Source organism: Mesoplodon bidens (assembly GCF_964165515.1).
Source record: "Mesoplodon bidens genome assembly, chromosome: 3".
In the NCBI taxonomy this organism is placed as follows: Eukaryota; Metazoa; Chordata; class Mammalia; order Artiodactyla; family Ziphiidae; genus Mesoplodon; species Mesoplodon bidens.
Window position 1 is genome coordinate 47,807,239 of NC_138178.1, and position 20,149 is coordinate 47,827,387.

Genomic DNA, 20,149 nt, shown 5'->3' on the forward strand with positions numbered 1-20,149 from the left:
AGCATATATACATTTATTCAATAAATATTTATCTTGCATCTCCTACATACCATGCATGCTCTGATAATACAGCCAGAAAGACAGTTACGGTCACTGCCTCATGAAAATTTAGTCTAGTATTACAGAAAATATATAGAATAACTTTAAAAAATCCAAAAATCGCTGAATTTTTTTAAATGTGCCTTTTTGGCCTTTGGATTTTAAGCACCAGCACTTCATCTATTTTTTTAAAATTTAATTAATTAACTTTTGGTTGCATTGGGTCTTTGTTGCTGCACGCGGGCTTTTCTCTAGTCGCAGCGAGCGGGGGCTACTCTCTGGGCTTCTCATTGCGGTGGCTTCTCTTGTTGCGGAGCACGGGCTCTAGGCATGTGGGCTTCAGTAGTTGTGGCATGCAGGCTCTAGAGCACAGGCTCAGTAGTTGTGGTGCACGGGCTTAGTTGCTCCGTGGCATGTGGGACCTTCCCGGACCAGGGCTCAAACCCGTGTCGCCTGCATTGGCAGGCAGATTCTTAACCACTGTGCCACGAGGGAAGTCCAACACTTCATCTATTTTCATTTCAAAACCCTCAACACTCTTGCTCCCTTGTCCTTCATTTCCCCACAGGGCAAATTTCCAATTCCTGGGCATCTAATCATCAACCTATGTAATGTTTGGCTCTGGCCTGAAAAGAAACTATTTAGAATGCTAATTTTAATCCCAAGGAACTTGTTCTACTTTATATGTTTGGGATTCTGAATTTTCCACACCTATGAAATACTAATTATTAAGTTACAGAGGTATTTCCCACTAAATTAATAGACTTACTCATTTTATAGTTTAATGAGGGAGTATTAAAACATGAGCTGTACCTTATTTATAATTGCAAAAAAAGTGATAAATAGCTAAATGCCATCAATAAGAGACTAGTTAAATAAATAATGTAGATCCATACAATGGAACGCTATGAATCCATTAAAATAATTTGTTAGCATAAAAAGAAAACTAATAAACATGGAAAGAGTCACAACAAATTGTTGAGTGGGGAAAAGCAGCAAATAATGGTACAGAGTAGGATATTTTGTTTGTTTCCATTTAGGTAAAATTGGATACATATGTATGTCTATGCACTCTATCTGTAAGGATTCAATCAATGTATTTCTTCAATTCCTACTGTGTAAGAGGCGCTTAATAAATACATTGTGATAGATGTCTGTGTCTAGGGGGAAATCCGGATAATACATATAAGTTGTATCATACATATTTGTGGGGGAATGTAATTGCTTTACTGAAGTATTTTTTTCCTCATCTCTAGAATAATGAACTACAAAGCAGGTTGGACTATTTAATAGAAACCCAGCCCAAGACTGAAGTGGAAACCAGAGAGGTTGGAGTGGGCTGTGATCTTCTACCCAGGTATTTAAGAATTTCCTGGTTTTCCAACTCAAATTCCCCTTTGACTTAAGAAAATACTTTCCTGGGCTGTTATTCCCAGAATTGCATTCTTTCTCTCAAAAGTACTTCTGCAAAGAAAAGTCGTGGCTGCTGAGGGGTCCAACTGGCTTCTGCAGAGTGGGGAGATTGTGCAGGGCACAAGGGGTGGAGAAGGAGAGACCTGGGGAAGCCACTTCAGAGAGAGATGGACCCTATCAGTGAATGCATGCATTTGGTCCTTCATTTATTCATTCATTTGTTCATTCAACAAATATCTGTTGAGTACCTTCCCTGTGCCAGACAGTGATGATAGAGAGAGGAATGAGATTGGGTTCCTGCCCCAGAGTGCAGTCTGCAAGAGAAGGCAGACATGCAGGCAGACATTTTCAATGGTGTGCTTTAGTTAACAGAGGAGGGAGACTCTAAACCTTGAACAAAATCTGTCTGTTCCCCAGTACTGTAACAGAGTGTTGTCAGGCATTGGACCAGATTCAGAAATACATGATCCGCTTCAGTCATGAGCAGATAAACAGTAACTATAACCTGGTTTGTTCAGTTACATTTCTGAGCTAGAGGACTGAGCCATGTGTTATTAAGCTGCTCACAAGCCCACTACCTGGGTCTCTCCATAGTCAAATCAGCGAGACCCAGTAACCAACCCACTGTCTCTAGGTGCTCAAAACTGTGCTTGGCCCAAAGAGGACAGAAAACAAGTTTATAACAAGGACACTGATGGTACATAGCTTGTGATTGAGGTAACCAAAGTCACAAAGTGCCTCATACACTGTACGTAGGAAGGTGTATTTTTATGTGACTAGGGGCATTTGTGTGTGTCATGTTAGATATTAGTAGGTCAGAAAAATGTAGGCTCCGGGCCTTGAATGGTTACATGGGTGGGAAACAGGGATAAGCTGATCGCCAGACTGGACTGTAGAAGACCTGGTTCTCATCCTTGAGGTTAGTAGTCGCAGGATGTGTTTAGGCTGGTCTCTCTTTGCTGAGGCCTGTTTCCCAATCTGTTAAGTCAGTTGACAGGTGACTTCTCAGCTCTAACCAGCTCTAACATTGAGGAACAATGTCTCATCTCCTTTCCTATTTTATTCATTACTGATGTCATTTTTGTTCATTAAAATGAGCCACTTGCCATTCTCAAAGTATTTACCAAAAGCAGGATTAAGCTTTTTTTTTTTTTGACATTATTCTCATTTATGTTGCTTGCTTTTTGGTAAAAACAAGGCTATTTTATCATTCTGATGTCATTAACAGAAAATGTTTATTTAAAAGAAGAAGGAAAAAGAATGTGTAAATAGACTCCAGGTCTCATCAATGCAGGGGACAAAGTAATTGATAAAAATAGGACCCAAAAGAATGATTGATCATGTCCAGGCACAACTTTTAAAATATAAATAGTTTGGCTATTTTCCTCCTTTTTTATTCTTCAAGAACCAAGTGGTTTAGTTCACTCTAATTGCCCACATAATAAATCTTATTTGGTTAAGACGGGTACAAAACTATGTCTGAAACCAATAAATTGTTTGTTTTCTAATTCCCACATTTTGGCTTAAAGCAAGGTTTTCGATTTGTATGCCGAGGGATAGCCTGAAGCAAACTTTTACGGCTAAGTTATGAAACCACAAAGCGGTTTTCATAATGGAAGTGCTGACAGACCCTTAACTTATGGCCATGCTGAACTTGGAAGCCACTTTAGTATCTAAAAGCAGCTTTTCCATAAATGTAACACTTGGTTTCCCCCAGGATCCATCTTAGCACTTTAACTACCTGGGTCAATCAGCAGAGGAAATGAAAACTACGTCTCCACATTTCCGAAAAGACAGAGTAATATTTCATTCGTTTCCTCACAAATATTTATGAAGTGCCTACTATGTGACAGACGCTGTGCACGTCTGGGTGGCAAGGAGCACAGCATCTTGAGAGGTGATTCAGGGCAGTGGTTTTCCACCTGTGCTTTTTGGAACTGCGTGCTCTGTGCTAGGGCTCTGGGAGGGGCCTCCAGGGGTGAGGAGGTGAGCAAGGAGCTGGCCTGTGGGGACCGTCCCCCCTCAAAAAAAAACAACCTGACAAACTCAACTTTTAGTGTGTTTTATGTTAGATTCCAAGTAAGATTTTGCTTGAATAAAAGAGCTCTCTGGTCAAAATCAAATTAGAACCCCCCAATCTAGTTTAATCTCCCTGTTTTATAGACACCAAAATCGAGGCCCAGAGAGATAAAGGGATTCACTAGAAGCCACACAGCCAGGATTTGAACCATACCTTTGGAGTCCTGGTATGGTACATCTGTAGTTTTAAAATATTCAATAGAGAGCTGCTAAATTGTGTCACGTCTGTTCTAATACAATTCCTGGTTCTCACTTGGACTTCAGACTTGCAACTAACTAATAAAAAGATTCCACGGTGTTTTCCAGAATATTTTAAAAACAGGCTCGAGAAAAGTAATGAATTAAGCCTCAGTTATGCAGATGAGTTTTGTTCTTGCTCCCTGTTCTCCTGCAGAGAACTTGGCAGTGCAGTCCAGTTGGGAAGGCTCAGGCTGTGGTTCCCTGCCCAGTCAGCTGCTGGGCAAGTTACTCAGTCTCTCTTAAACCTCTGTGATTTCATCCTTAAAATGGGAATGAAGATGACAATATCAAATCTTATAGGGTTGTGAAGAGGATTAAATGAAAACATGTATATAACGCATTTAGCATGGTAACTGGACCGAAGTTAGGAACTTAATAAATAATAGCTAGTATCCCTATTATCCAAATCAAAACTCTGATTTTACATGTAAGACACTGGAACAAGTATTTTTTAAAAATTTTATTGGAGTATAGCTGATTTACAATGTTGTGTTAATTTCAGGTGTACAGCAAGGTGATTCAGTTATATATATATATATACATATATTCATTCTTTTTCAGATTCTCTTCTCATACAGGTTATCACATAATATTGAGTAGAGTACCCTGTGCTATACAGCAGGTCCTTGTTGGTTATCTGTCTTACATATGGTAGTGTGTGTATGTTAATCCCAAGCTCCTGATTTATCCCTTCTGCCCACATTTCCCTTTTGGTAACCATAAGTTTTCAATATCTGTAAGTCTGTTTGTTTTGTAAATAAGTTCATCTGTATCATTTTTAAAAATTAGATTCCACATGAGTGATATCATATATTTGTCTTTCTCTGACTTCACTTAGTATGAAAATCTCTAGGTCCATCCATGTTGCTGCAAATGGCATAGTTTCATTCTTTTTTATGGCTGAGTAATACTACATTGTATATATGTACCATACCTTCTTTATCCATTCCTCTGTTGATGGACATTTAGGTTGCTTCCATGTCTTAGCTGTTGTAAATAGTGCTGCAATGAACATTGGGGTGCACATATCTTTTTGAATTATGGTTTTCTCCAGATATATGCCCAGGAGTGGGATTGCTGGGTCATATGGTAGCCCTATTTTTAGTTTTTTAAGGAACGTCCATACTGTTTTCCATAGTGGTTGTACCAATTTACATCCCCACCAACACAATGTAGGAGGATTTCCTTTCCTCCACACTCTCTTCAGCATTTATTGTTCGTAAACTTTGATGATGGCCATTCTGACTGGTGTGAAATGTCATTGTAGTTTTGATTTGCATTTCTCTGACAATTAGTGATCACATGAGTGATCTTTTCATGTGCTTTTTGGCCATCTGTATGTCTTCTTTGGAGAAATGTCTATTTAGGTCTTCTCATTTTTTGATTGGGTTGTTTTTTTTGACATAGAGTTGCATGAGCCGTTTGTATATTTTGGAGATTAATCCCTTGTCTGTTGCTTTGTTTGCAAATATTTTCTCCCATTCTGTGGGTTGTCTTTTCATTTTGTTCATGGCTTCCTTTGCTGTGCAGAAGCTTTTAAGTTTAGTTTGGTCTCATTTGTTTTTTAAATTTTCATTACTCTAGGCGGTAGATCCAAAAAGATATTGCTGTGATTTATGATTTGTGTCAAAGAGTGTTCTGCCTGTGTTTTCCTCTAAGAGTTTTATAGTGTCCGGTCTTACATTTAGGTCTTTGATCCATTTTGGGTTTATTTTTGTGTATGGTGTTAGAGAATGTTCTAATTTCATTCTTTTACATGTAGCTGTCCAGTTTTCCCAGCACCACTTACTGAAGAGAGTGTCTTTTTCTCCACTATATATTCTTGCTTCCTTTTCATAGGTTAGTTGACCATAGGTGTGTGGGTTTATTTCTGGGCTTTCTATCCTGTTCCAGACACTGTATCAAATATAAGTAAATTTGAGTGTGCTATGACATTAACTTATTTATTTTGGTGGCTGTTAAGTGATTTTCTTAAATGGATTGATAGCTTAATCAAGTGGATAGTGCTTCAGTATGTATCGAGCTCTTCAATTTAACTATTAGTCGTTTGGAACCCTCTGGACACTGTGTAAAACTCTGGAAGCCCCAGTGATTGATGAGGTCTCTGTCAGCTGTGACATCAGAGGCATCCCAGTGTGTTCCAGGCACTGGGCACAAAGCCCAGTACTGCTGTAAAGCAGTATGGCACCTACAACCCATTTCTCCGTATACCTGCAAGTCTTACATGCTATGCTACTGCTAATAGCATTTGACTTACAATTAGAGCTGCTCTATTTTTATGTGCTCCTGAAAAAATTTGAAATCAGCCTTTTCTTATAGAGCCATTAAGCCCCTTGTATTACCCTGTCCCCTCCCCTGACCACTTTCCCTGCCAGCACTGTGCACTCCTGTGGACAAGAACCCTAGGCTCCCATCCCCTACTCTAGCATTTTCCTGATGCTCAATAAACATTCACTGGCAGAATGAATGAAAGGTCCACACCAAGTGAGAAAGGACTCGAAAGAGGCAATTCTTGCTTACGTTTTGCTTCTTAGTGTTTATTGTCTCTCTCCTCACTAGAATGTAAGCTCCATGAGGGCAGGGATTTACATCTAACTGCAGTCTTCCTGGGACTGACTTAGAGCAGGGCCTCACACCAGGCAGGCCCTCAATCAATATTTGTTGAATGGAGCCATCTCTCTGTAGATTTGATGGTTCTTCCTAAGCAGAAGAATATCCGCTTCCTGTGGGACTCTCCTCTCCTGGTTCTTTCCCTACTTCCCTGGCCTGTCCTCCATCTTCTTGGATGGCTCCTCTTTCTGCCCCCAGATCCCCACCATGGGTGCTCCTAAGGGTTCTATCTTGGCAACACTCGTTCCTGCAAAGATGGCATCCAGTCTCATGGAGTTACCTCTTTCTTCCCTGTGGCTGCGCTGTTCAGACCTCTCTCTTGCATACAAGTCCTCATTCCCGGCTGCCTGCTGGGCCCCACTTGATCTTCATACCCACCCTATCCATAGCTGAATACATCGTTTTTTCCCATCAAAGTCAGATCCTCTAGTTGTGGTTAAGAGCAGTGGCTTGGAAATTAGACCTGGGTCTGGGTCCTGGATCTGCCTCTTGCTAGATCTATAGCTTTGGACAAATCTCTAACCCCTTTGAATCTATTTCCTTACCAAGAATGGGAAGATAGATTTTGATAGTAATTCCTCCTGAAACTTCTGAGATGATTAAGATACAGGCATAAATGGCCCAGTGTAGGGACCACGTTTGCATATTTCTGTTGATGCCGCCACCACTGCTCCTGTTGCCTAAGCTCAGTATTCTGCAGTCACCTTTGAGCCACGAATTGCTTTGTCCTGGAATCACTCACTCGTACGGGGCTGGCTTTTTCCTTCGTGACTTGCTTCACACCTCTCCACTCCCACTGCACCAGCCTCCTGGAGACCAGTGTTCTAAGCTACTCAGTCCCATCCCGGCCTCCAGTTTCTTCTCAAATTCTCCCCCTCCTTCATCTCATCTTTGTGTTGCATAGATTTCTGGAAAGCAAGGAGAGAGGGAAGAGGTGCGAAGGCACTCAACCATGATTTCAGGGGCTTTTAAACACCTATTTAAAAGAGAAACTTGAGTTTGATTTGAAAAGTCCAATATATATTAATCAAAGCCATTGAGAGCAATTTTAGGTCAGCTAGCCTTCATTTAAAGAGAAAAGTGGAAAACAAAATATTGAACACCAAAAAAAAAAAAAGAGACTTCTTTCTCTTGCCCCTTAGTGAAACTCAGTTTCCAGCGAACTCATAAATTATGTCTGTCTTAATAGGTACAATTTAGTGAAAAATATTCCTTGTTGTCGTAAGTGCCCAGTGCATAGTAAGTGCTTTAAAATGCCTACGTTTTCATATTTCTGTTGTAAAAACCAAAACACAAAGTAGCTTTTTGTCAAAGCTTTATATTGTTTCCCCCAAGGGAACTGCCCCTTTATGGATTAATAAAAGGTTAACAATAGCCTTAATGTGTTAAAGAAAATGGCTGAATTTTCATTCTGGGGTTGAAATTATTTGTGTTCTTGAAAACCTGTTGTTTCCTAGTGATCAACTAAATAAAATACCTCACTTCTTTTTGAAAGGGGGATATGAGAGCCTGTTTTTGAAACCAGAGGGTTCATCTTTATAAATATTTCTGAATTTTATGGGCTTTTAGGATATTGTCACCAGAGACTATTTCTGTTCTGTGGAATTTTCACAGGAGTTGGCACAAATTGCCATCTGGCTCCTGCCCCTGGCACTCCACTAAATTACCTGGTCAGGTCACTGGAGACCCCTGAATTGCCAAATCTTGCAGATTCCTCTCTGTGCCAGGTGAAGGTGACACTCTGACCACTCACTCCTTGAAATCCGTCCTCTGGTTCCCTATGTCATCCATCTGTGTAGTGATAGTTCTGTGCCTGGCCTGAGAGCTGCTGAGGTCATGAAGAGAAGCAAGATACGGTTTTCACGCTTCATGAAATTATAACTAGCAGAGGATGTATATAGACCAGTGGGTGCAATGAGATGCTTTCAGTAGTGTGTCACAAGCCTCTGTGACAGTCATTTTCAAGGGGAGGAGAGCATGGAAGAAATACTGAATCTCTTGGGGAGAGACACGTGAAGTTTAACATTCCCCCCAAGCTTCTAATACACCCTATTAAGAAGTTGTCTCCCAACCATAGTTGAAAATCACTGCAGGGTAATGGGAGGTATTACTGATGAGAAAGTTTAGCAAAAGTGAACCTTGTGTAAGCATAAAATTGAGCAGTGCTACTCAAGGAAACAGAGCACCCAGAGGAGAAAGGAATGATAGTTTCTATCACTGCTGCAGGGAACTGGGGAGACTGTCACAGAGGAGGCAACGTTTGGTTTGAATCTTGGAATATAGGCAGGAATTCATCAGATCGACTTGGTGAGGGAAGCATTTAAGGCAGAGGGGACAGCTGAGGATGGCAGAGCTGTAAAGCAGTGTGTAAATGAGAGCTGTGTTTCTTAGCAAGGCCAGGCAGGAGATATAACAGTAGAAAGTGGAGGCCTTTACACCCTGCAGAGGAGTTTAGACTCCATCCAGGAAGCAAGGGGGAGACTTTGAAGAGTTTTAAGAACAGTAATATGGACTTCCCTGGTGGCACAGTGGTTAAGAATCTGCCTGCCAATGCAGGGGACACGGGTTCGAGCCCTGGTCCGGGAAGATCCCATGTGCCGCGGAGCAACTAAACCTGTGTGCCACAACTACTGCGCCTGTGCTCTAGAGCCCATGAGCCACAACTACTGAAGCCCACGCGCCTAGAGCCCATGCTCCACAAGAGAAGCCACCGCAGTGAGAAGCCCGTGCACTGCAACGAAGAGTAGCCCCCGCTCACCACAGCTAGAGAAGGCCTGCGTGCAGCAATGAAGACCCAATGCAGCCAAAAATAAAAAATAAATTTATTTAAAAAAAAAGAGAACAGTAATATGCTCCGATTGTCCTTTTAGGAAAATATCTGTGACTGCAAAATGGATATGGGCTGAACCTGAAAGTAATATAAATCATTTCTGCCCATTATAGTCATGTGGCCTACCAAACTGCAAGGGAGGCTGGGAAAGGTAGTTATGTGTCTAGGCAGAAAAAGAAATGGGATATTTTCTCCATCTTAGTCACCAAATCCCATTAATTCTGCCTCCCAAATATCAGCTCAACCTTTCCGTGCTACTTCACCTACAGTGCTACTTTCAGAGTTTGAGTTCTCATGGTCTCTCTCACCTCCTAAATAGCAAAACTCTCCTAATTAACCTCCTGCTTCCAGACTAACGCCTCTGCAATCAACCAACCCTCAGCGGTGCCAAGGGATCTTGCTAGATTAAAAATAGAAGCATATCCTGCCCCTCCGTAAAAACCTTTAGTGGCTCGCTGTCCCCTTCTGAACCCCTTAGCAGGGCACACAGGGCCCTGCTTCCCCACCCCGACCTCATCTTCTGCCACTTCATCATGAACTCTTGCTCCAGTCCTGCCAAGCGTGTCTCCTTTCCACACCATGGCCTCTGTGTTCACCCTTCTTTGCCTTTGCCTGTACTGTCCATCTGCCTGGAATTCCCATCTCCTCCTCACCCACTTGAGGAATGCCTAGGCATCCTTCAGGAGTCACCTTCCCTGGGCCAATTTCCTCCCAGTGAAGCTAACTTGTTCTACCATCACTTTGCTCATAATATGTTCACTCTTGTATTGCTCAGGGTCCTGGCAGAAAGGGAAACAGAAGAGGCTTAAATGAAGGGACTGTGTAAAAATTTGAGGGCAGCTTTTAGGGAAATAAAAAATGGACACTGGCTTGCTCTGGAGCTATTTCCAGCCTGGGCCTAAAGAGGTGGGGAGAGAAAGCTGGTAGAAGAGATGAAGGGGTAAGCTGGAGCATGGCCTTTGCTAGAGGAATGTAGCCAACTACCAAGCTGCAGACTGAGCAGAGGGAACAGATGTCCTGGCCTCCCTGTCCTCCATTCTCTCATCCCTTGATCTCCCAATTGGTCCAAACCAACTGGAAGGTAAAGGCTGAGGGAACCCACTGATGCTGACCTTCAGGTAAGCTTCCCAGGGCATATGGTGGGGTGGAGAAGGGGGGATGGATCTGAACAGGCAAATGCAGAGTATCCAGTATAGCTTTTTATGTCTTTATGTATTACCTAACACATTGCAACTATTTAAATACATATCTTTCCTGCCTAATTGTGAGTTCCTTGAATGCATACTTTTTTTATTTTTCTGAATCATGGCTACCTAGTATAACCTTTAAAAGTTGCTAAAAATAATGGCTGGCTCCAGGTACGGGGATCAAGATGGTGGAGGAGTAGGACGTGGAACTCACCTTCTCCCACAAAAACATTATAAATACATCTACAAGTGGAACGAGTCACAAACATCTACTAAATAATGAAAGAAGACCTCAGACTTCTGAAGGGGCAAGAAAACCTCCACATAACCAAGTAGGACAATAGGAAAAAGAAAAAGAAGGCATTGGGATGGGGCCTGCATCCAGGGAGGCAGCTGTGAAGAAGGAAAGGTTCCCACACCTGTTCCTCACAGCAGGGAGACCAGCCTGGATGGAGGGGGAGCTTCAGAGCCTAGGAGGAGAGCACAGTAACCGGTTTGTGGGAGGCAAAAGAGAGAGTAACCAGCACAGAAGGTTGGCGCTGCCACCCTGTGCTCCCCAGCCTGAGACACTCGTCTGTCAGTGTGGGCAGGGGCTGGGTGCTATAGCTCAGGCTCTGGAGGTCAGACCCAGGGAGAGGACCAGGGATGGCTGTGTAGAAACAGCCTGAAGAGGCTGGACTGTGGCAACTGAGGGTGTATTTGGAAGAAGCCTGGGCCTGCCAGAGAGGCAAAGTGCCATTATTGGGGGACACATGGGGAGAGGGTGGGACCACCATAAGAGCTTCTTTCCCTGTCAGCACTCCCAGGCAACAGGGCACCACCTACAGGAGCTCTGGGGGAAGGCCATAATGATCAAGGGACCAATCCAAGAGGAAGACATAATTATAAATATATATGCACCCAACACAGGAGCACCTCAATATATAAGGCAAGAACCTCAATATATAAGGGAAATACAGCCATAAAAGGAGAAATCGACAGTACCACAATAATAGTGGGGGACTTTAACACCCAACTTTCATCAGTGGACAGATCATCCAGACAGAAAATCAATAAGGAAACACAAGCTTTAAATGACACAACAGACCAGATAGACTTAATTGATATTTATAGGACATCCATCCAAAAGCAGCAGAATACACTTTCTTAAGTGGACATGGAACATTCTCTGGGACTGATCACATGCTGGGCCACAAAGCAAGCCTCAGTAAATTTAAGAAAATGAAATCATATCACGTATCTCTTCCAACCACAACTCTATGAGATTAGAAATAAACTACAGGGAAAAAAACATAAAAAACACAAACACATGAAGGCTAAACAATGTTACTAAACAACCAATGGATCACTGAAGAAATCAAAAATACCTACAGACAAAGTACAATGAAAACACAACTACCCAAAACCTATGGGATGCAACAAAAGGGGTTCTAAGAGGGAAGTTTATAGCAACACAATCTTCTTAACTTAGGAAATAAGAAAAATCTCAAACAACCTAACCTTATACCTAAAGCAACTACAGAAAGAACAAAGAAAACCCAAAGTTAGTAGAAGGAAAGAAATCATAAAGATCAGAGCAGAAATAAATGGAGATGAAGAAAACAATAGAAAAGATCAATGAAACTAAAAGCTGGTTCTTTGAAAAGATAAACAAAATTGATAAACCTTTAGCCAGAGTCATCAAGCAAAAAAGGGAGAGGGCTCAAATCAATAAAATTAGAAATGAAAAAGGAGAAGTTACAACAGACACCATGGAAAGAATACAAAGAGATCATAAGAGACATACAAAGGATCGTAAGAGACTACTACAAACAGCTATATGCCAATAAAATGGACACCCTAGAAAAAATGGACAAGTTCTTAGAAAGATACAACCTTCCAAAACTGAACCAGGAAGAAACAGAAAATACAGACTAGTCACAAGTACTGAAATTATGGCTTCACAGGCGAATTCTATCAAATATTTAGAGAAGAGCTAACACCTATCCTTCTGAAACTCTTCCATAAAACTGTAGAGGAAGGAACACTGCCAAGCTCATTCTATGAGGCCACTATCACCCTGAAACTGAAACCAGACAAAAAAAGAAAATTATAGGCCAATATCACTGATGAACATAAATGCAAAAATTGTCAACAAAATACTAGTAAGCCGAATCCAACAACACATTAAAAGGATCATACACCATCAAGTGGGGTTTATCCCAGTGATGCAAGGATTCCTCAATATCCGCAAATCAATCAGTGTGATACACCACATTAACAAAATGAAGAATAAAAACCATATGATCATTTCAATAGATGCAGAAAAAGCTTTTGACAAAATTCAACACCCATTTACGATAAAAACTTTCCAGAAACTGGGCACAGAGGGAACCTACCTCAACATAATAAAGGCCATATATGACAAACCCAGGGCTAACATCATTCTCAATGGTGCAAAGTCCCCTCTGAGATCAGGAACAAAGCAAGGATGTCCACTCTTGCCACTTTTATTCAGTATGGTTTTGGAAGTTCTAGCCATGGCAGTCAGAGAAGAAAAAGAAATAAAAGGAATCCAAATTGGAAAAGAAGTAAAACTGTCACTGTTTGCAGATGACATGATACTATATATAGAAAATCCTAAAGATGCCACCAGAAAACTACTAGAGATCATCAATGAATCTGGTAAAGTTGCAGGATACAAAATTAATACACAGAAATCTCTTGCATTCCTATACACTAACAACAAAAGATCGGAAAAGAGAATTTAACACATTATTGACCAGGGGATTTTTGTAGAAACTAACACCTGTGGCCGTAATACGCCTCCAGTCAAAAATGTGTTAAGGAAACAATCTCATTTACCATCGTATCAAAAAAGAAAAAAAAAATGAAATAAACCTGCCTAAGGAGACCAAAGACCTGTACTCTTAAAACTGTAAGATTCTGATGAAAGAAACAGAAGATGACACAAACACATAAGATATACCATGTTGTTGGATTGGAAGAATTGATATTATGAAAATGACTATACTACCCAAAGCAACCTACAGATTCAATGCCATCCCTATCAAATTACCAATGGCATTTTTCACACAGCTAGATCAAAAAAATTTTAAATTTGCATGGATATACAAAAGACTCCAAATAGCCAAAGCAATCCTGAGAAAGAAAAATGGAGCTGGAGGAATCAGGATCCTTGACTTCGGACTATACTGCAAAGCTACAGTAATCAAAACAGTATGGTACTGGTGCAAAAACAGAAATATAGATCAATGGAACAGGACAGAAAGCCCAGAAATAAACCCACGCACGTATGGTCAATCTATGACAAAGGAGGCAAGAATATACAATGGATTCAATAAGTGGTGCTGGGAGAACTGGACAGCTACATGTGAAGGAATGAAATTAGATCATTCTTTAACACCATACACAAAAATAAACTCAAAATGGATCAAAGACCTAAATGTAAGGCCAGACACTATAAAACTGTTAGAGGAAAACATAGGCAACACTCTTTGAACATAAATCGCAGCAAAAAGTTTTTGGATCCACCTCCTAGGGAACATATATCTCAACATAATAAAAGCCATTTATGACAAACCCACAGCCAATATAATACTCAACAGTGAAAAGCTAAAAGCCTTCCTACTAAATTCAGGAACAAGACAAGGATGCCCACTCTCACCACTTCTATTCAACATAGTATTGGAAGTCCTAGCCACAGCAATCAGACAAGAAAAAAAAAAGGTATCCAAATTAGAAGAGGTGAAATTGTCACTGTTTGCAGATGACATGATACTATATATAGAAAACCCTAAGGACTCCACACAAAAATCACTAGATCTAATAAATGAATTAAGCAAAGTAGCAAAATACAAGATTAACATCCAAAAATCAGTTGCATTTCTTTACACTAACAATGAAGTATCAGAAAGGGAATGTAAAAAACAGTACCTTTTAAAATACTACCAAAAAAAAATACTTCAGAATAAACCTGACCAAGGAGGTGAAAGACTTACATGCTATCAATTATAAAACATTAATAAATTAAAGAGGATCCAAAGAAATGGAAAGATACCCCATACTCTTGGATTGGAAGAATTAATATTGTTAAAATGGCAATACTACCCAAAGCAATCTACAGATTTAATGTGATCCCTATCAAAATACCCATGACATTTTTCACAGAACTAGAACAATCAAAAATTTATATGGAACCATAAAAGACCCAGAATTGCCAAAGCAATCCTGAGCAAAAAAAAAAAAAAAAAAAAAAGGAGGCATACCTCTCCCAGACTTCAAGCAATACTAGAGCTGCAGTAATCAAAACAGTGTGGTATTGGTACAAAAACAGACATATGGATCAATGGAACAGAATAGAGAGCCCAGAAATAAACCTAGACACCTACAGTCAATTAATCTTCAACAAAGGAGGCAAGAATATAAAATAGGAAAAAGTTTCTTTAACATGTGGTGCTGGGAAAGTTGGAGAGCTGCATGTAAGTCCATGAAGTTAGAACACACCCTCACACCATGCAAAGAAATAAACTCAAAATGGCTTAAAGACTTAAACATAAAACATGACACCATAAAACTTCTAAAACTTCTAGAATTTATTCTCTGACATAAATCATACCAATGTTTTCTTAGGTCAGTCTCCCAAGGCAATAGAAATAAAAATAAACAAACGGGACCGTATCAAACTTAGAAGCTTTTGCACAGCAAAGGAACCCATATAAAAATGAAAAGACAACCTACAGAATGGAAGAAAATATTTGCAAATGATGCAATAGACAAGGGCTTAGTCTCCAAAATATACAAACAGCGTATACAACTCAACAACAAAAAAACAAACAACCCAATCGAAAAATGGGCCAAAGACCTTAATAGACATTTCTCCAAAGAAGACGTACGGGTGGCCAGTAGACACATGAAAAGATGCTCAACATCACTAATTATTAGAGAAGTGCAAATCAAAACTACAATGAGGTACCAACTCACACCAGTCAGAATGGCAATCATTAAAAAGTCTACAAATAAATGCTGGAGAGGATGTGGAGAAAAGGGAACCCTCCTACACTGCTGGTGGGAATGTAAGTTGGTACAGCCACTATGGAAGGCAGTACGGAGATTCCTCAGAAAACTAAAAGTAGAATTACCATATGATCTAACAGTCCCACTCCTGGGAATATACCTGGACAAAACTGTAATTCAAAAAGATACATGCGGGCTTCCCTGGTGCTGCAGTGGTTGAGAGTCTGCCTGCCAATGCAGGGGACATGGGTTCGAGCCCTGGTCTGGGAGGATCCCACATGCCGCGGAGCGGCTGGCCCCGTGAGCCACAATTACTGAGCCTGCGTGTCTGGAGCCTGTGCTCCGCAACAGGAGAGGCCGCGATAATGAGAGGCCCGCGCACCGCGATGAGGAGTGGCCCCCACTTGCCGCAACTAGAGAAAGCCCTTGCACAGAAACGAAGACCCAACACAGCCATAAATAAATAAATAAAATTAAAAAAAAAAAAAAGATACACGCGCCCCTATGTTCATAGCAGCACTGTTCACAACAGCCAAAACATGTAAACAACCTAATGTCCACGAACAGATGAATGGATAGAGAAGACGTGGTACACATATACAATGGAGTACTACTCAGCCATAAAAAAAGAACGAAATAATGCCATTTGCAGCAAGATGGATGCAACTAGAGATTATCATACTAAGTTAAGTAAGTCAGAAAGAGAAAGACAAATACCATATGATATCACTAAATCTAAAATATGGCACAAATGAACCTATCTACAAAACAGAAACAGATTCACAGACATAGAGAACAGACTTGCGGTTGCCAAGGGGGAGGGTGTTGGGGGAGGAAAGGACTGGGAGTTTGGGATTAGCAGATGTAAACTATTATAGATAGGGATGGATAAACAAAGTCCTAATGTATATAACACAGGGAACTATATCCGATCTCCTATGATAAACCATAATGGAAAAGAATATAAAAAAAGAATGCCTGTATGTGTATAACTGAGCCACTTTTGCTGTACAGCAGAGATTGGCACCATATTGTAAATCAACTATACTTCAATAAAAAAATAAAATTAAAAAAACACACAAAAATAAACAAATGAGACTGAATTAAATTTAAAAGCTTCTGCACAGCAAAGGAAACCATAAATGAAACGAAAAGACAACCCACAAAATGGGAGAAAATATTTGCAAACAAAGTGACTGACAAGGGATTAATTTCCAAAATATACAAACAGCTCATGCAGCTCTATGTCAAAAAACAACAAAAACCAGACAACCCAATCCAAAAATGGGCAGAAGACCTAAATAGACATTTCTCCAAAGGAGACATACAGATGGCCAAAAAGCACATGAAAAGATGCTCAACATCACTAATTATCAGAGATATGCAAATCAAAACTACAGTGAGGTATCACCTACCACCGGTCAGAATGGCCATCATCAGAAAGTCTACAAACAGTAAGTGCTGGAGAGGGTGTGGAGAAAAGGGAACCCTCCTACACTGTTGGTGGGAATGTAAATTGGTACAACCACTATGGAGAACAGTATGGAGGTTCCTTAAAAAACTAAAAATAGAACTACCATATGATCCAGCAATCCCACTCCTTGGCATATATCTGGAGAAAGCGACAATTAGAAAATATTCATGCACTCCGGTGTTCATTACAGCACTATTTACAACAGCCTAGACATGGAAGCAACCTAAATGTCCATTGACAGAGGAATGGATAAAGAAGATGTGGTACATATATACAATGGAATATTACTCAGCCATAAAAAAGAACGAAATAATGCCATTTGCAGCAACATGGATGAACCTAGAGATTATCACACTAAGTGAGAAAGACAAATATCATATGGTATGACTCATGTGGAATCTAGTTTTTGAAAATGATACAGATGAACTTATTTACAAAACAGAAACAGACTTACAGATACTGAAAACTTATGGTTATCAAAGGGGAAATGTGGGCAGGAGGGATAAATCAGGAACTTGGGATTAACATACATACACTACTATATATAAGATAAATAACCAACAAGGACCTACTGTATAGCCCAGGGAACTGTACTCAATATTCTGTGATAACCTATATGAGAAAAGAATCTGAAAAAGAATTAATATATGTATAACTGAATCACTCTGCTGTACACCTGAAACTAACACAACATTGCAAATCAACTACACTCCAATAAAACTTTTTAAAGAAATTGCTAAAAATAATGGTCCCTCATATTCTTCTTTTTTTTTTTTTTTTTTTTTTTTTTCTTTTTGCGGTATGCGGGCCTCTCACTCTTGTGGCCTCTCCCGTTGCGGAGCACAGGCTCCGGATGCGCAGGCCCAGCGGCCATGGCTCACGGGCCCAGCCGCTCCGCGGCATATGGGATCCTCCCAGACCGGGGCACGAACCCGTATCCCCTGCATCGGCAGGCGGACTCTCAACCACTGCGCCACCAGGGAGGCCCTATTCTTCTTTTTTAAATAAGTTTTACTGAGATGTAATTCACATAGCATAGAGTTCATCCTTTTAAAATGTGCAATTCAATAGTTTTTAGTATATTTACAAAGTTGTGCAACCCGCACCACTTATCTAATTTTAGAAAATTTCCCTCACCCCAAAAAGAAACCCTGTACCCCTTAGCAGTCAAACTCCATCCCCCCCTTCTCCTAGGCCCTGGCAACCACTAATGTACTTTTTTTTTTATTGGAGTATAACTGCTTTACAATGGTGTGTTAGTTTCTGCTTTATAACAAAGTGAATCAGCTACATATATACATATATCCCCATATCGCCTCCCTCTTGCGTCTCCCTCCCACCCTCCTTATCCCACCCCTCTAGGTGGTCACAAAGCACCGAGCTGATCTCCCTGTGCTATGCAGCTGCTTCCCACTAGCTATCTGTTTTACATTTGGTAGTGTATATATGTCCATGCCACTCTCTCACTTCATCCCAGCTTACCTTTCCCCCTCCCCGTGTCAAGTCCATTCTCTACATTTGAGTTTTTATTCCTGTCCTGCCTCTAGGTTCTTCAGAATCTTTTTTTTTTTTAGATTCTATATATATATATGTTAGCATACAGTATTTGTTTTTCTGACTTACTTCACTCTGTATGACAGACTCTAGGTCTATCCACCTCACTACAAATAACTCAATTTTGTTTCTTTTTATGGCTGAGTAATATTCCACTGTATATATGTGCCACACCTTCTTTATCCATTCATCTGTCAGTGGACACTTAGGTTGCTTCTATGTCCTGGCTATTGTAAATAGAGCTGCAATGAACATTGTGGTACATGACTCTTTCTGAATTACGGTTTTCTCTCCCTCATAATATTTAAATGAAATATTCAACTACATTACTACAGTCTATTTTTAAGTGTTGAAAAGGATTTCCTAGAGTTATCTTACCACGTAAGTTTTGTTTCATATTCCCGACTGCGTTTTCTCATTTCTCAGCCAAACAGGTAGGACTCGTGAGATCGCAGTGCCTTCCAGGAATTATACCCCATACACACGAGTCCTGGAGTTAACCATGAAGAAAACTCTGACTTAAGCACTTGGAGACGTGCACTTTTCACTGATGGACAAAGGCCCTGGAACCCTGTGGCGTGAAGTCTGGAAAGGGTGACTGTTGCTTCGTCCTATACACTGTTTAAGCTGCAGTGGAAACTGCTGAGGTTCTGATCCACTTCTTAAACATGAAGGAAAGTGGAGGGGGAGGGGGAAGGCAGGAGAGAGAAGTTTCAAGTCATATTTCAAACACCCAACCAGTGTATGTACCCTGCTGTACTGGGCCGTCATTAGCTTTCCATGCGGACACTGAGTCCTATCAGGAGAATTCCCTCACTATTTTCTGTTTTACTAGACTTCGGCTGGGAGGAAACAAGGCATTAACTTGAAATTTCATGTTACTTATTGCCAGGATCATTTGTTACAGCATGAAGGTTTTATTTACCCGTAGAAGTATTAGAGGCGGTGTTTCTCTGTTACAGGGAAGCCTGTCCGCAGGAGTGCAGGCACATGGGGAAATGTGACCCTGGGAAGGAAGGGGCGGGTGCCGAGGACCTGTGCAGGGGTGTGGGAGCCTCGGCTGCAGCTGGTCCTCGTGTGGGCAGACACGCTTCATTCTGACGTGCTAACCCCTTGGTTTACTTTGTGCCTTATTCCTTTATGGGGCCAGCTGAAATCACTGTATTTATTCAACCTGTGATTTATTTTTTCTTTCTTTCTCACTTTAACTGAAAGAGAATTTTGTGTGTTGTGGAAATTTAACCACTTAATGTTTTCAATATCAATTGGTGTTTTTGCTGAAGGAATGAGTGATTTGTTCATGCATGCTCTACCTTGATATTATAACCTATGTCACATGTTTAATAAATGCCATATATTTTGTTCTACTGATGCTATCATTGTGTGTCATCCATGACTGTGTAGAAGGGGTAGAGAACAGAATCGGGTTTTGGACTGTCCAAGTCAGGGCACCATAATCTTTCAATCAGTACAGTCCTTAGAATCATTTATAAACCATCAAGAGAAGCTGTGTGTGTGTGTGTGTGTGTGTGTGTGTGTGTGTGTGTGTGTGTGTGTGTGTGTGTGTGTGTGTGTGTGTGTGTGTGTGTCTTTAAACCCTGAAATTTATCTAGTTAACCTACCTTCTAGAAACACTAAGATGCATTCATGTTTATAAAATTAAAAAATCATTTTTACTTAAAAAAAAATCATGCTCCCTTGTGCCCA

General features: G+C 40.6%; 1 protein-coding gene across 3 annotated transcripts in view; it reads left to right on the forward strand.

The window, feature by feature from the left end:
• The window catches only part of MYZAP (myocardial zonula adherens protein), a 118,356-nt gene extending 98,538 nt beyond the window's left edge, over positions 1 to 19,818 (forward strand). For 2 of the 3 annotated variants that reach the window (XM_081228752.1, XM_081228753.1), the window contains 2 exons: positions 1,296 to 1,396; positions 18,869 to 19,818. In XM_081228752.1, the coding sequence (XP_081084878.1) occupies positions 1,296 to 1,396; positions 18,869 to 18,965 (198 nt within the window). In that variant the 3' untranslated portion in view covers positions 18,966 to 19,818. Of the gene's footprint in view, positions 1 to 1,295; positions 1,397 to 8,937; positions 16,490 to 18,868 lie in introns of those variants that run through there. The other variant, XM_081228754.1, reaches the window with a different exon arrangement.
• Positions 19,819 to 20,149: the final 331 nt, after the last annotated feature.